General features: G+C 39.4%; 3 protein-coding genes across 7 annotated transcripts in view; 2 read left to right on the plus strand and 1 right to left on the minus strand.

The window, feature by feature from the left end:
* The first annotated feature begins 718 nt into the window (after positions 1–718).
* LOC106091076 (exocyst complex component 7) lies at positions 719–12,292 on the plus strand. Of its 2 annotated transcripts, none has more exons than XM_059370909.1 (10): positions 719–846; positions 1,439–1,604; positions 1,677–2,194; positions 7,391–7,452; positions 7,508–7,676; positions 7,743–8,030; positions 8,098–8,389; positions 8,461–8,783; positions 11,856–11,989; positions 12,057–12,292. In XM_059370909.1, the coding sequence occupies exons 1-10, from the start codon at positions 802–804 to the stop codon at positions 12,157–12,159; spliced, it is 2,100 nt and encodes a 699-aa protein (XP_059226892.1). In that variant the 5' UTR covers positions 719–801; the 3' UTR covers positions 12,160–12,292. The 2 variants fall into 2 exon arrangements, with proteins under 2 accessions (XP_059226892.1, XP_059226893.1); XM_059370910.1 differs by lacking the exon at positions 719–846 and adding an exon at positions 1,317–1,361.
* On the plus strand, positions 6,341–7,284 carry LOC106091079 (uncharacterized). The gene has a single exon (XM_013257492.2). The coding sequence runs from the start codon at positions 6,418–6,420 to the stop codon at positions 7,081–7,083; it is 666 nt and encodes a 221-aa protein (XP_013112946.1). The 5' UTR covers positions 6,341–6,417; the 3' UTR covers positions 7,084–7,284.
* Positions 12,224–15,460, minus strand: part of LOC106091077 (agrin) — a 43,011-nt gene continuing 39,774 nt past the window's right edge. For all 4 annotated transcript variants that reach the window (XM_059370911.1, XM_059370914.1, XM_059370913.1 and 1 more), the window contains exons 4-7: positions 13,854–13,960; positions 13,280–13,792; positions 13,018–13,215; positions 12,224–12,948 (exon numbers count right to left, since the gene is read on the minus strand). In XM_059370911.1, coding sequence (XP_059226894.1) covers positions 12,405–12,948; positions 13,018–13,215; positions 13,280–13,792; positions 13,854–13,960 — 1,362 coding nt within the window. In that variant the 3' untranslated portion in view covers positions 12,224–12,404. The remainder of the gene's footprint in view (positions 12,949–13,017; positions 13,216–13,279; positions 13,793–13,853; positions 13,961–15,460) is intronic.

A 15,460-nucleotide genomic window follows, 5' to 3' on the forward strand; every position in this document is an offset into this window, starting at 1 on the left:
TCGGATCACATTTATATATAGTTCCCATATATATCTTTCATCCGATATGGCCTTTTAAGGCTGTAGCAGGCACAATTTTTGTACCATCGTAAGTAACTCGTAGAAGTTTCTATTCGATATTTTAATAGGTATGCAAAATTAAAGTCTAACTAAATTTGGATATAAGTGCTATATATTAAAAGTATTATGTATAATCGGTGGTGTAGGGTATTATGTAGTCGGCTCCGTCCGACTTTTGTCTTTCCTTACTGGTTTACGATCTCTTTGTTCTTGTTTCTCTCAGTTTGCCTGCAGACGTACACACGCAAGTAAAATTGGTTGTGTTGAGAACAATTTCGTTTTTGAAATGACATCTTGATGGCGAGATGGAGGATTGCACCATATGACTTTTGGTTGTTGTACAAATAAGACCACATTTACTTATGCAACTTAGATGTCTTGAATTATTTAAAGGAAACTTCTAATGAGGTCGAATAACGGAAAAGAGTGGAAAAATATCATGTTGTCATGTTGATCATGAATGATGGTCTTGTTTTCATGTGACTCATACACATATATTTTTTAATCAATACATTTATTGTAATCACGATTTTTGATGTACCGTGTATATTTGGCTTAAGGAGCAAACATCTCCATCTCTGACAATCTCGTATGAATTCTGACATCTAAAATCGCGATAAATGTCAAAGCCGAAGTTATCGATTACAATATTTATAAATATTTTCTTATTTTCAAATCATATCTAATTTTTGGGGTGGATTATTATTTACCAAAATAAAGAAAATAAAATAAAATATTAAAATGAACTTAGATACGAGTATACAGGTACACTCGAAATTGGAGAAGGTAAGTACATAAATAATAGTCAATACTTTATGCAACTCAAAAACCACGACAGAAATACTTTCTCCAGAAGAAGATATTTGTATATCTTAGTCATTCCACTTCTTTGATTGGCTTAGTTTTTCCAGTACTTTAGAAGATTAGACAGTGTCCTTAGACGCTATCTAACCAAGCATTCTCAAGGCAGTAAGGCAGTGGTGGCTGTAATATAGCAACAATATATAGCATAGTAGATGCGCCAACTGAAGTATACGGTCTATGATGGTCATCTCCCAAAAATGCACATATGAATATTTTATTCACTGGAGAACAATTTAATGTTTATGTTTTGAATTCGGAAAATAATTTACTTTTTAATTAAAGACAATCAGGAAGATGTTGGAATAAAACAAACTTTTATTTATGTCTTCCCTTAGACAGAGAACATATTAACTTTGTTATTCTGTTTGTAGCACCTCAAATAATGGTCCTAGCCCCTACATTTCTTTATCGTCTTGACATTTGCTCATAAATGCTGAGTATGATTTCAATTAGTCCATAATCTGATATCTATGGTCAGTATATATTTTTTTTTAATTTGTGTTTTATTTTATAGGAAACTTCTAATATGGTCATATTACGGGAAAGAGTGGAAAAGTATCATGACTTGTCTAATCAAATGTCTGGAATTCTAACCATTTTTGAGCAGCGCTTGGGTAAATTGGAACAGACAATATTACCAGTATATAAGGAAACCGAACAGTTACAAAAACGACAACAAAGTATGCATATCAACCTACATATGAACAAATTACAACAAATATATACTAATGTGTGAATGTTCAAACTTTCAGATCTGGAAGCAACATTAAATTGCCTGGAGACTGTATTGTCACACTATGATGTTACTCAAGAAGTTTGTAACTTAATACACCAAGGTCCTACCGAGGGCAGTGTAGCCGTATTTCTTGAGGCATTGGGTCGTCTACGCTCCGCCATGGAATATTTTCTGCACCATAACTCTCAGAGCGTAGAATTGGAAAATGTTACTAGCCTTTTTAATACCGGCTGCGAGGGTCTTAATAATCATTATCGTTCTCTCTTGAAAAAGAATGGTATGCCTTTAAAGCCTGTGGATATTTTGGATCTAATTTATAGCGAAGATGACTCATCCAATGATGAGTACACCTCGTTTCGGCAACTAACTCAAAGCACCAGGGAAGAACTGTTTACCATTTCCCATTGGCTGGAGCAGAATTTGCGGTTCGAGTATACAGTAATCTATGCAACGGAAAGGGGCGAAGTTGTGTTCCGATCATTGCAGAATTTAAAAGATCATCAGAAGAGCAGTAGTTGGGGCAATGAGGCGCTGGTAAGAATTATAATCCCTCTTTATTTATCTTTATGCTATAGGCTTTAAGCAAAACTTTCGTTCGACAATGGTATCAAGGATTCTGTCTTTGACCAACTTGTCAGTAATAGCAACAAGGTTTCAAATCGCTGGCCAGAAACATTTAGAGCAGCCAAAGAAAATTGTTCTTGACTACATTTACCACAACTTACCGGGTTGTGTTTAATTATGATCTGCAAATGTAGCTTTGCCCACGAACATACTTTCAAGGAAGAGGGGGTAAACTTCTCACATATCATATCAGTACTGTCCGCTAGTAATCCCATGGCAGCCGGTTGTACGTACGGGATTGACCCGATTGATTCCTGTATCGGCAAGGGCTCCGCCTCAGTGTACAACACACTGCTACAACAACAACAACTGTCCGATTAAGTTTATGCTCAATGATAATGGCCAAGCGTTTTATAACCGAGTCCAAACGGCGTTTCCATGAAACCCAATTTTAATGATTTTTTCTATATTATATTTCATGAATTTTCTATGAATCTCAAAATTTGATTAAATTTTTTTGCGAAATTTTAATGTTAACCCGTAATTGAGATTTCATTGCAGGGCATTTTCCGGCTTTAGACCCTTGTTTAAAGTTATCTATTCAAAAAATAGTATAGCAAAAAACATTTAAAAAAGTCAGCAAAAGTGTGATTTGTTTCCATAAGCTTTTGACTGGTTAGCCGTATCGCGATTTCAATTTCGACCAAGAAATATTATCAGCGGACGATGTGAAACTTCCTCGCGCCTCGGCACGCCGTTCGAACTCGGCTGTGAAAAGGAGGCCCCTATCATTGGCTTTAATTTGAACCCGGCTGCACTTATTGCTAGGGTTTGCGGCCATTCCCAAATGGAATGTTAATCGGCAAATTTACTTTTTTCCTGACAAATATTTCTTTATTGCCAAAAATATGAACGAATGTTTATGTAATTTCCAAATTTTGGTGAACTTTTCTATGAAACCGCAATTTTTATGAATTTAAAATTCCGATCCCTTTTGTAATGAAATCCAAATTTTAGTTAATTTTCTACAAAAAACCAAATTTTTGTGAAATTTTTTATGAACGTCATATTTTTATTAAATTTTTATAAAATGAAATTTCGATCAATTTTTTATGAAATCCAAATTTCGAGGAAATCTTCTTGTGAAAATCAATTTAAATTATTTTTTGTAAAATTCAAATTTGGATGGAATTTTTAGGATTTTTTTTTTATTAAAATCAAGTTTCGACAAAATTTTTTATGAGATCCAAATTTGAATAAAACCTGATGTTGAGCCTAAAATTTGGAAAAAAAATTCGGCAAAATTTGGGGGAGGGTGGGGTGGGGCCGTTGGGTACTTGATCCCCAAATTTCAATACCATATTCATTTTCTGGTCTGCAATACCTTTCATTTGATACCCTTATTTTGCCCATCGGACCTCTTTCGGATATGGGAGGCGTTTTTGGGGTCGGAGGAGCCTATGTTACCTTCCAGACAAACGTAAGAAAATCGGTTAAGTCAAGTATCATATAGTCATAATGGGTCTTATGGCGTTTTTGAGGGGGGGGGGGGGTGACCCCCTACTCTTCGATCTGATTTTGTATGTCAGATTCGAAATCTACCTCCGAATACCTTTCAATTGAGTCCCATAATGAAATTAACGTCCAAAATGTCTGTTTGGGGGAGTTTTGGGGTTGGGCCGGGCGGTTGGGTGCTAAAACTCAAATTTTGTTACCATATTCATATTCTACTCTGCAATACCTTTCATTTGATACCTATGTTGTCCCAATGGATCCACTTTTGATTTTGGGTTGTGTTTTTGGCATAAGGGGGAGGGTCCGTCCCCCTTCCGATACCAAAAAATTATATAGCCTATGTTTCCTTCCAGACCAACCTACACAATATGCGAAAATTTCGAGAAAATCGGTTCTGCCGTTTTTCAGTCTATACAAACAAAGTCCAATATATCCGTGATTTCCTAATGTACCCATTTTGGGGGTTTTTGTGGGGGTGGGGTGGCCCCCTATACTTCGACATGAATTTGTATGCCAGATTCGTTATCTACTCCCGCATACTTTTCATTTGATACTCATATTTTCCTTATCGGTCCACTTTTGATTTTGTGTGGTGTTTTTGGGGTAACGGTGGAGGGTCCGCCCCCTTTCCGGTATCAATAAAAAATAAAGCCTATTCCTACTTCCTGACTATATACGTAATCTACTCCCGAATACTTTTCATTTGAGTCCCATATTGTCATGATCGTCAAATAAACCTATTTTAAGGGGTTTTGGGGCTGGGGTGGCCCCCAGGTACTTGGACCTTACTTTTATTATGAAATTCGTATTCTACTTTTGAATACTTTTCAGTTGAATCCCATATTGTCCCGATAGGTCTACTTTTATTTTTGGTTAGTACTTTTGGGTAGGGGGAGGGTCCATCCCCTCCCGATATTAACAAATTTTATAGCTTATGTTTCCTTCCAAACCAAACTAAACAATCTGTAAAAATTTCAAGGTAATCGGTTCAGCCGTTTTTGAGTCCATACCAAGATATATTCATTTACAGGTAGTGGCAGTTGCCCAACAACAAAATATTGAGTGCATTATCTGTCAAAATCAGTGATTAATGCAACTCTGATTTTGTGTATGTTACTAGTTCGCGCCATTTTTCGTTGTTTGTGTGTGTTATGGTTCTTAACTATTGGGTTGCCCAAAAAGTAATTGTCGGTAATATAGTAGTAATATAGTCGACGTTGACAAATTTTTTGAACGGCTTGTGACTCTGTAATTGCATTCTTTCTTCTGTCAGTTACCAGCTGTTACTTTTAGCTTGCTTTAGAAAAAAAGTGCGCGAAATTTTGTTTTCATTTGTTTGTTTGGCGTCAATTTTAATATGGGTACCACATGTATTGAAAGAAATTCATTTAACAAACCGAATCAACGCTTGTGATATGCACCTTAAACGCAATGAATTCGATCCGTTTTTAAAAAGAATCCTAACTGGAGATGAAAAATGGATTGTTTACAACAACGTTAGTCGAAAACGATCATGGTCCAAGCATGGTGAACCAGCTCAAACCACTTCAAAGGCTGATATCCACCAAAAGAAGGTTATGCTGTCTGTTTGGTGGGATTGGAAGGGGGTGGTATATTTTGAGCTGCTTCCAAGGAACCAAACGACTAATTCGGATGTTTACTGTCAACAATTGGACAAATTGAATACAGCCATCAAGGAGAAGCGACCAGAATTGGTCAATCCTAAAGGTGTCATATTCCACCAGGACAATGCTACACCGCACACATCTTTGGTCACTCGCCAAAAACTGAGTGAGCTTGGCTGGGAACTTTTGATGCATCCACCATATAGCCCTGACCTTGCACCATCAGACTACCATTTATTTCGATCTTTGCAGAACTCCTTAAATGGTAAAACTTTCGGCAATGATGAGGCTATAAAATCGCACTTGGTTCAGTTTTTTTGCAGATAAGGCCAGAAGTTCTATGAGCGTGGAATACTAAATTTGCCAGGAAGATGGCAAAAGGTTATCGAATAAAATGGCAGTTATATATTTGATTAAAGTTCATTCTAAGTTTTACTAAAAATGCATTTACTTTCTTTTAACAAATCCGCAATTACTTTTTAGGCAACCCAATATAACACACACACACACAACCAAAACTCTTTGACAGATAGTGCACTTCGCGGGAAAAAATTTTACTTAGCTGTTTACGGTACATTACCTTGTAATTATGTCTTGGTCTTACGGAACAAACAAACAAACCGACAAACAAACACAAATTGTAGTGAAAAACGTATAATTTTTTTTATTCGATACAAATTGTGGCGAACATATCTATAAAATTAAAATTTCCATTTTCATTAAAAACCCGAAATTCCAATGTTGTCATAAATTTCCATAAACCCCTACAACTTCAATGAAAACTAAATACACAGGCAACGGTGTTATGTGGGCTTTGTTTTGTAAGCATAGCCTTGCTTCAATATCCCCTCTTCACCCTCTTTTTCTTGCTGTCATGTATTCGACTCAATTGGAAGACTGCACAACTGCAGCCTTGTGCTTCCAATGGTCTAACGGCATATTCCAATGGCAATTGAAAAACATTTGGAGCCATCATTTTAGTTTCGTATATGTTTTGCAAGTGTTTAGTATCCGTCTCAAAAATAGCAAACTGAAAAGAAAAAATTCAATTAAATGGAGGATTGTCGTACACCGACCTTAGCAGCTCCTAGGGAGTTTATCTTCAATGTCACTCCGACTATGATCAACAATAATGCAACGTCCTGCTTTCAAGAAGTGCAAGCCAGAATGACAAATTTGCGTTCCTATACTCCAATACATTCGGATGTGCATTCGCCGGCCATATCGCCCATTTTCAAATTGGCAACATCGCTATCAAGTCCAGTTACCACACACCACAGTTCATCGTTGCAGGAGTTTAAGAAGCCAACTCTGATAAGCAAACCGGTGGTCAGCTATACGCCAACGCCATCATTTGTCGAGAGTAGTAAAAGGCGTTACCTTAGTCCTTGTCCCTCTTTTGTGGGGGCATGTAATTTCTCAGCATCGCGAACGCCTTCCCCAACATCGATTAGCGTTTCGGAGTACAGCAACAGCGGTGATGTGATAAGCCCCCACTCATGCAATGAGTCGACTTCTTCCATACTGAATCACACCATAACTATAGGGCTGCTGTTGAAAACCCTGGGCCTGGAGCAGTACTGTGAGCATTTCGAGAATGCTGGCATCGATTGCAATGACCTGATGAATATCAAAATGACCGATCTGAAAGGCATTGGCATACAATCCGATGATTGTGAACGTATTATGGAAATGTTTGAAAATTTCTACAATGCCTAAAAACCAATGCAAGAAAAGAAAAAACAAAAAAAAAAAAAATTCCGGTTAAGAAAAAAGTCAAAATGGCGATGTGCTGGTTTAGTATAAAAGTGCAGGTGTCTTCATACAAATGTAGTCTTAACTATTTATTGTCTTAATTTATCGTCTTTTTTTTTAAATTCTAAATAGAAAAGTTTCGAAAATAAACTGTTTATTTATTTTATGTTTTATAACAAAAAGGAAGGTTTTTCTATATTTGATAAGGGCCTGTGGAAAACAAGAAAAGGTTAACACTTAACATTGTCTGGGTAAAATTCTTTCATTGTAGAAATCTCGCCATTCGGGGCGCCAGGAAACCAAAAAGAGTCCTTCAATGCGCCTTCAGCAGATGTGAGTTTTTCTTTATTTTTTCGAAAATTCCTTTGGTAATTGGTTTGGTTTTTAGCTTTGAACGCAAGGCCAATAAGTTGTATTTGAAAGCCACCCAGACTCTGAACAGCACTGGCATATCCATTAAAAAGGCCACCTCACATTCGGAGCATCTATCCTCCGAAGAGTATGCCGATGGTGATCAAGAGTTGGATAAATACTTGGTTATGCTACTAGGCTTGCAGGTGAGTAGTATTGGCAGAAAGAAATTCTGGGAATATTTTTTTTAATTTTTCAATGCCTATTTACAGAGACTCTTGAATTGGGAAAGGGCTTTGATGCAGGAGATCATACCCACTTCCAAGCAATCAGATGTCTTTGCAAAATTGGCCTACAAATCCATTGATATGGTGGTTAAAGATGCCGAGGCCATAACAAATCGCATAATGCGCAGCATTTCCCGCAAGGAATGGACTTCGGCCTTGGGTATATTTAAAACTCTTAAGAATGTGCTATTGCTACAGCCCGACATTGATAGGACCTATGATGTTCAGCAAAGAGAACAACTTACCAAAGTGCTTAAGAAATTACAATATACGGTTAGATAAAAGAACACAAATACCAAGGGATGTATTGAATTGTTTCTTGTTTCCCCACTTTCCATAGGGCGCCAAGGCCTTGGAACATTTCCTAGAAGTTGTACGTGGTGATTCCACCACAAATATAGTGGGCATGAGCTCCAGCACTTTGGGTTATGTAAATGTGCCCAAAGATGCCACAGTACATGAGTTGACCTCCAATACCATATGGTTTATAGAGAATCTGTTGAATCACTATGACGTTATTGGGGTTATATTGCATCCCGATGTATTATATTCCACCCAATTGGATTCAATACTTATTAAAAAGCAACTACCCGCGGAGGAGCACAACAAGGCACTATTTGCCATTTATATAAGTAAGTAAGATGACATTTCAATTTGAATAGAATTATAGTTGCTTGCCATGCATCTACTACTCCCATTACAGAAAAAGCTTTGGCCGAATTGAATTTATCTATTATGAATAAATGCGAACAATATAACGATCAGGCCACCAAACATTTATTCCGCTTGAACAACATGAATTACATTCTAAATTCTTTGGTCACCTCGAATTTGATTGATATTGTCACCGTTGCCGAACCGGATTGCCGCAATAGCTACATTGAAACCATAAAGGAGCTCAAATTTTCATATCAGAAAACTTGGTCGAAAATGTTGTCCAACATTTCACCTCGGGATGAATTACCCAAACCAGTGGCAGGCAAAATCAAGGATAAAGATCGCGGTATATTAAAAGAAAAATTCTTGGTAAGATAACTTAGTTACAATGAGTAATAGGAAACAAAAAAGGAATTTTTCATGCCATGAAAAAAGATGTACACCAGTGATGGGTACACTACTTAATACATGTGCAAATTCTTTCCAAGCCCATAGACTTGTTCTTGGGGAGTTTTAATAGTTTATTTGTACTAACGCTGTTTTGGACCAATGATAACCTTTTCATAGCTGATTCCAAATGGCGTATTGCTCTAAGGACAACTGACAACTGATCAACAAATTGAGCTTATTGTGCTCAATTAGATGAGATACCACCCAGAACTGAAAACTTTTGGTCGATAGATTTTGATCGATTGCCACTGTGCGGCGGTTACCTATCCACTATATATTTGTTCTTGTAGCCATATTGGTATGTGCAGGTAGCGATCCTCGTCAAGCTCCATAGGTGAGCAAGCTCGTTCCGTTCAATGGGACCGATCGCCGCTGGTACGTTATGGTCATTGGTGCCAATAACTCGCCTTGTCATATCGAATATGACAGGAGCCCAGTATAAAAGCAAGAGCGATGCCACCCGGTCTCCGACTGAGGCTCTCACTCGATTGATAGATTGTCTGCGACTGCCGTTGCAGCTGCTACGTAAGGAACATTCCACTATCCGCAACTCGCAGCAGCTTGCAGCTAAGCTTCTCGTGCAAGACTATAGCTCAATGTTCCAGCCTGTGTGGTGCTGGTGTATATCGTCATCACGAGAAGCTCAATTGAGACCCACCGGGCGGGAATGCTCCATACGGAGTAGCTGCAACGGCAGTCGCAAACAATCAATCAATCGAGAGAGAGTCTCAGTGGGAACCCGGGCGGCACCGTCTCTTGCACAAATACTGAGTGCCTATGATGCTCGATATGACAAAACGAGTTTTTGGAGGCTTTAAATAACCAATGGCCACCCTGTTCCCGCGGCGATCGGTCCTTTCGACCCGAAAGAGCTTGCTCGCCTCCAGGAGCTTGACAAGGAACGCCACCTCCACATGAAAATGTGGGTACAACAACATGATGAACACCACACGATTGGGATTGGGGAGAGTTCCAACCCGTGTGGTGCTCATAGTTATTCTGTGCCGGGATGATTGTGTTAGCTACTGCCAACCCCGTATAGAAGGATAGTTTTCTTGTTTTTCTATATGAGAACTTATAAGACACTCGGGAACAGTTCATAGAACAGCATCCTAGTAAGTTTGAAGCTTACCTCAATGCGTGTCGTTTAAGTGAGGAGCCCACACTGCTGTTGTATTGTTTACAACTTTTTATCGCCACTTTTACCACAATAAATAACCTATAACGGAGCTTGACTGAAGTAGGCTCCGATTTGGCTGATGTTATAATACTTCTAAGGCGTAGGGATCCAAATCAGCTATGCAGAAAGATCGAAAGGGGTCTTGAAGATGGCATACGACTAGCATAGACATGTGCGGCAATCCCATGGCAGCCGGTTGTACGTACCGGATTGACCCGATGGCTATCTTCATCGACTACTACAACAACAACATAGACGTAGGGGTCTGAATGTTAACCCGGAGAAGACTGAAATCTGCCTGTTCACGATGAAGAGGAAGGTGACAATAACAGCGATACGCTATATATATACGCTACAAGTCATTGTTCAATTGTGTATAACAAAATATTGATATTTTTAGTAGCTATACCTAAAAGTAAACCGAATTGAACCATATACGACATGGATGTCGAAAAGCCTAACATAAGTCATTGTGTCAAATTTCAGTGAAATCGGATTATAAATGTGCCTTTTATGGGGCCTTTAAATCGAGATATCGGTGTATATGGAAGCTATATCAAAGCCCAACACAACTCACTGTCCCAAATTTCGCCGACATCGGACAATAAATGCGCCATTTATGGGCTCAAAACCTTAAATTGAGAGATCCGTGTATATGGCGGCTATATCCAAATCTGGACCGATCTGTGCCGAGGGGCTTAACTTAACTCACTGTTCCAAATTTCAGCGAAATCAAACAATAAATGCGCCTTTTATGGGTCCAAATCCTTAAATCGAGAGATCGGTGTATATGGCAGCTATATCCAAATATGGACCGATGTGTGCCATATTGCAGAAATATGTCGAGGAGCTTAACTTAACTCACTGTTCCAAATTTCGGGCGAAATCGAGAGATCGGTCTAAATTAAAGAAGGATGTCGAAGAGCCTAACACAACTCTCTGCACCAAATTTCAGCAAAATCGGATAATAAATGTGGCTTTTATGGGTCTAAGACCCTAAATCAGCGGCTCTGTCTATATGACAGCTATATCCAAATCTGGACCGATCTCGCCCAAATTAAAAAAGGATGTCGAAAAGCCCAACCCAACTCCCTGGCCCGAATTTCAGCAAAATCCGATAACAAATGTGGCTTTCATGAGCTTAGGACCCTAAATCGGCGGATCGGTCTATATGGGGGCTATATCAAGATATAGCCCCATATATCCCATCTTCCAATTTAACTTGCTTATGGACACAAAAAGAATCTGTGCAAAGTTTCAACTCAATATCTCTATTTTTAAAGACTGTAGCGTGATTTCAACAGACAGGGACGGACAGACGGATGGATATGGCTAGATCGTCTTAGATTTTGACGCTGATCAAGAATATATAAACGCTTTATATTTTCGGAAATGGATATTTCGATGTGTTGCAAACGGAATGACAAAATTAATATACCACCATCCTTCGGTGGTGGGTATAAAAATTATCTAGGTGAGTCTGATTTCAAATTGCTACTGCAACTTATCCTATCTCAAACTAGAAAGGGACCACGTGACGTAGAGGTAACCATGTCCGCCTATGACGCCGAACGCCTGGGTTCGATGTCTGGCAAAATCATCTCCCTCTCACTTTCGTTTAAAACAAAGTTCCTTTTAATATAAGTGGAATGTTCATGGGCAAAATTTGCATTTTTTTTTTTGCAAAAATTTGCAATACCACCCAGATAGTCCCACTGTTAAAATGTGTCGGCCTTCGAAAATATGTAAAAATATTCTTATTGCGACTAGTTCCAAATTTGTTTTTCATTTTATGCATTGTTTTCCTAAAGGCCTTCAACAAGGACTTTGAAGAGGCATGTAAAATCCAAAGGGGGATTTCTATACCCGATGTGACATTGCGTCAGGGCATTAAACGCGATAATGAAGAGCACATTCTACCCAAATACAATGAATTCTTTAATATGTAAGTAAATACCCTAAAAAACCAAGGCGGATAGCCGATAATCTTTCATTCTTTCATTCTATTGTAGGTATGCTGGTGTTCACTTTAGTAAAAATCCTGAGAAATATGTGAAATACAAGCCCCATGAAATCAAGGCCTGTCTCAACAAGCTATTCGATGATTCAGCCTAAACCAACTTTAAATTGTATTAGTTTTCTTTATTTTTTTTTTATTTTATTATTTATAAAGTTTAGTTATAAAAAAAGTGTTTCTTATCGTATAACAGTTATTAACTAAAAAAATAAATAAATAATTCCATAAATATATTTAAAATATATTCATATAATAAGCAAATCCTTCTTGCTTACTGTCTTAAGTGTGTGTTGTTCGTGGCTGTGTGCGTGTTTGTGTGAACTAATCCTGTATTCGTTGCATTCTAATATAAGAAATTTGTTGAAGGCGCCTCCGGCCGTCCACAAGCGCCATAATGCTGTATCGTGATGGTGTTATTACTGCGACAATTCTCCATATCGAGGAAACATTCATTGGAATATGTCATATTATCGCTGCCACAAATCGGTTCGAAGTCGGGAGGACATATTTTGGCACATCCCTTGAATTGCACATTGCTCAGGCAACGCTTCAAGGGCACCACAAAAACATGTTTGCCACAATTTTCCTTGCGCATATGGCATTCAGATTTGTAGAATTTATTATCCGAGCCGCAGACAAAATTTGGTGGCTGGGCATCACAATCGGTGTCGCAGTCAGCGGTCAAGAGACAGTTCTTCAGGGAGACCTGCACCACACGCAGATGGCAAGTTCTGCGTTTAAATTCACATAATGAGGCATAGGTGTTGCCATCCGAACCACAAATGGGACCGCTTTCAATGTCCTGTCTGGTGCAGCGTTCACCACAATCCTTGATGGGAGATCTCAGATCGGTGCAAGGTCCTATATGGGCTAAGTTAACGCCTCGTCTGTAAGGAAACGAAAATATGCTATTAATAAATTAAACCACACACACACACACACACACACACACTTACAAACAGGTTGCATGGGCCAATTCGCATTCATTGTTGTAGGTCTTTGCATCTGTGCCACATAGTTTGTCGCTTTTCTTCGAGGAGAATATGGAACCATACAAATTGTTAAAATCTTTGCAGGGTGGCAACTGCTTGCACCGGCTTAAACGACTCTTGCACTTATCCATGCTCATCTTTTGAATGGATTTACGCTGAGGCCTGTAGTTGCAAAAAAAAATTGGTTGGATTTATCCCAGCTAAGTTGAAGTTTCTTTCCACTCACCCGCAATTCAGCATCTTCAATTCACATAGAGACGAATAAATATTGCCATCACTGCCACACACATAGGCATTGCTATCGGTTTTCGGACACTCCGTGGGACAATTTTCCACCTGATTGCCATGGCGCTCCTGAGGCATACAGAATGACAGCGGCACTTCGAAGATGTGTTTGCCACAATTCGAAGAACGCATTTTGCAAGGACTGGCGTATAGTCGGCCATCCGAACCGCAAGTAGGTCGGGCCACCCGCCAACACGATTCTCTGCACATTCGGGTCGATTGGCAATGTTTACGGCTGGTCTTGACCACACCCTGACCACAAGTCAATAGCTTCATTTCGCAGGTCGAGTTATAGACATTGCCATCTGAGGCGCATACTGGACCATCCTTGGGTGATTGATTGCAATCCACGGGACAAGATTCACGTATGGCACTGGTATTGCTGCATGGACCCACATGGGCCATTTTAACAGCTGCCATACCGACGCGACAAGCTTGAACACGCAACATACATCTGAAAGGATAGGAGGGGGATATTAACAATCCTGATGGGAACTTTTTTTTGTTAGTAATACCTGTTAAGATATGTACGGCCATCAGTGCCGCATACCGGATCTTTTTCGCTGGGACAACGATGTTTGCAATCTGAACCACGGGCCCTCTCACAGCCATCACTTACATCCTAAAAGTAAAAGTAAAAAAAAACGAGTAAAAACGTGTTTAGTTCGGCCGGGTTCTTTGGGTTCCCAAAACTCGGAACCCACCACCATGGATTCTACTAAAAATTTTGACAATATAAATTTAGTTGAAGAGCATAGTTTTACTCTACTCAAAGTAAGGTAAAACTTTAAGCTTCTTGGAGCCGAACAAGGATAATAAAGAGATCGGTTTATATGGGAGCTATATCAGGTTATTGACCGATTTGGAGCGTACTTGGCATAGTGGTTGGAAGTCGTAACAGAACACCGCGTGCAAGAATGTGTCCAAATCGTACCAAAATTGAGGCTTCCATTGGTTCAAGATGTGAAATCAGGAGACCGGTTTAAATAGGAGCTATATCAGTCACGGGATAGCTGTGAGCCCCACACAGGCTGGAACATTGAGGTCCGATCTGTGTGGTGTTCATTGCTGTTACGAGAAGCTTAGTTGCGAGCTACCGGGCGCGTCCACAGATATCGGATAGTCGAATGCTCCATACGGAGTAGCTGGAACGGCAGTCACGGATAATCCCGTGGAAACCGTAATCGGGCGGATAGTCTCAGTGAGAGGCCGGGCGGCACAAGAGCCGGTACAAATACTGAGTGCCTATGATGCTCGATCTGACAAGGCGGTTTATTGGCGCCTTTTAATAAACAATGGTCACCCTGGTCCCGCGGCGATCGGTCCTTTGGACCGGAACGAGCTTGCCTTGTACGGGAGCATGATGAGGTTCGCCACCTCCACATGCATATGTGGTTAGAACAACAACATAGACAGATTTGAACGGTACTTGGTACGGTTATTGGAAGTCGTAGCAGAACACTACGTGCGAAATGTTAGCCAAATCCAACAAAAATTACGGTTTTCATGGGTTAAAGATTTCGGGAGATTGGTTTATATGGGGTCTATATCATGTTATAGACATGCAAAATTGTAGCACAATCGGACTAAAATTACGGTTTCCAGGGGTTTAAGATTTCGGGAGGTTTATATGGGATCTATTATAGACCGATTTCAACCGCACTTGCCACGGTTGTTGCAAATCGTAATAGAACTCTCCGTGTAGGTCGATGGACCTTATATGGGAGCTACGTATATCCTTTATGTATTTTTGATTGTCGTTAAAATCTAAGACGATCTAGCCATTCCTGTTATTAACGGATATTTATTCATAAGTTTTTGACTGAGATTTATCATATGAAAGTGAAACAAGGGACCATTGAACATTTGCCCAAGAACATTCCATTAGGGAACAGCGGGACACTTCTCTCAAATCAATGAGTGCTACCCGATGTAGGTTTATGGCTTAATCATAAAAGACCTTATTTTTATGGGCGAGAACGATTTTTCTGAATTTCTGGCTAAGATTCGAAACCAAGCGTTTTTGAAAGTAATTCTAACCTCAGCGCCCCCGCGTCTCCAGGGGACCATTTGTCGATAAAATTGTGGCCTCTTATGGTTGAGACAAACTTGAGTGCGACAG

Source organism: Stomoxys calcitrans, chromosome 1 (genome assembly GCF_963082655.1).
Source record: "Stomoxys calcitrans chromosome 1, idStoCalc2.1, whole genome shotgun sequence".
Classification (NCBI taxonomy): Eukaryota; Metazoa; Arthropoda; class Insecta; order Diptera; family Muscidae; genus Stomoxys; species Stomoxys calcitrans.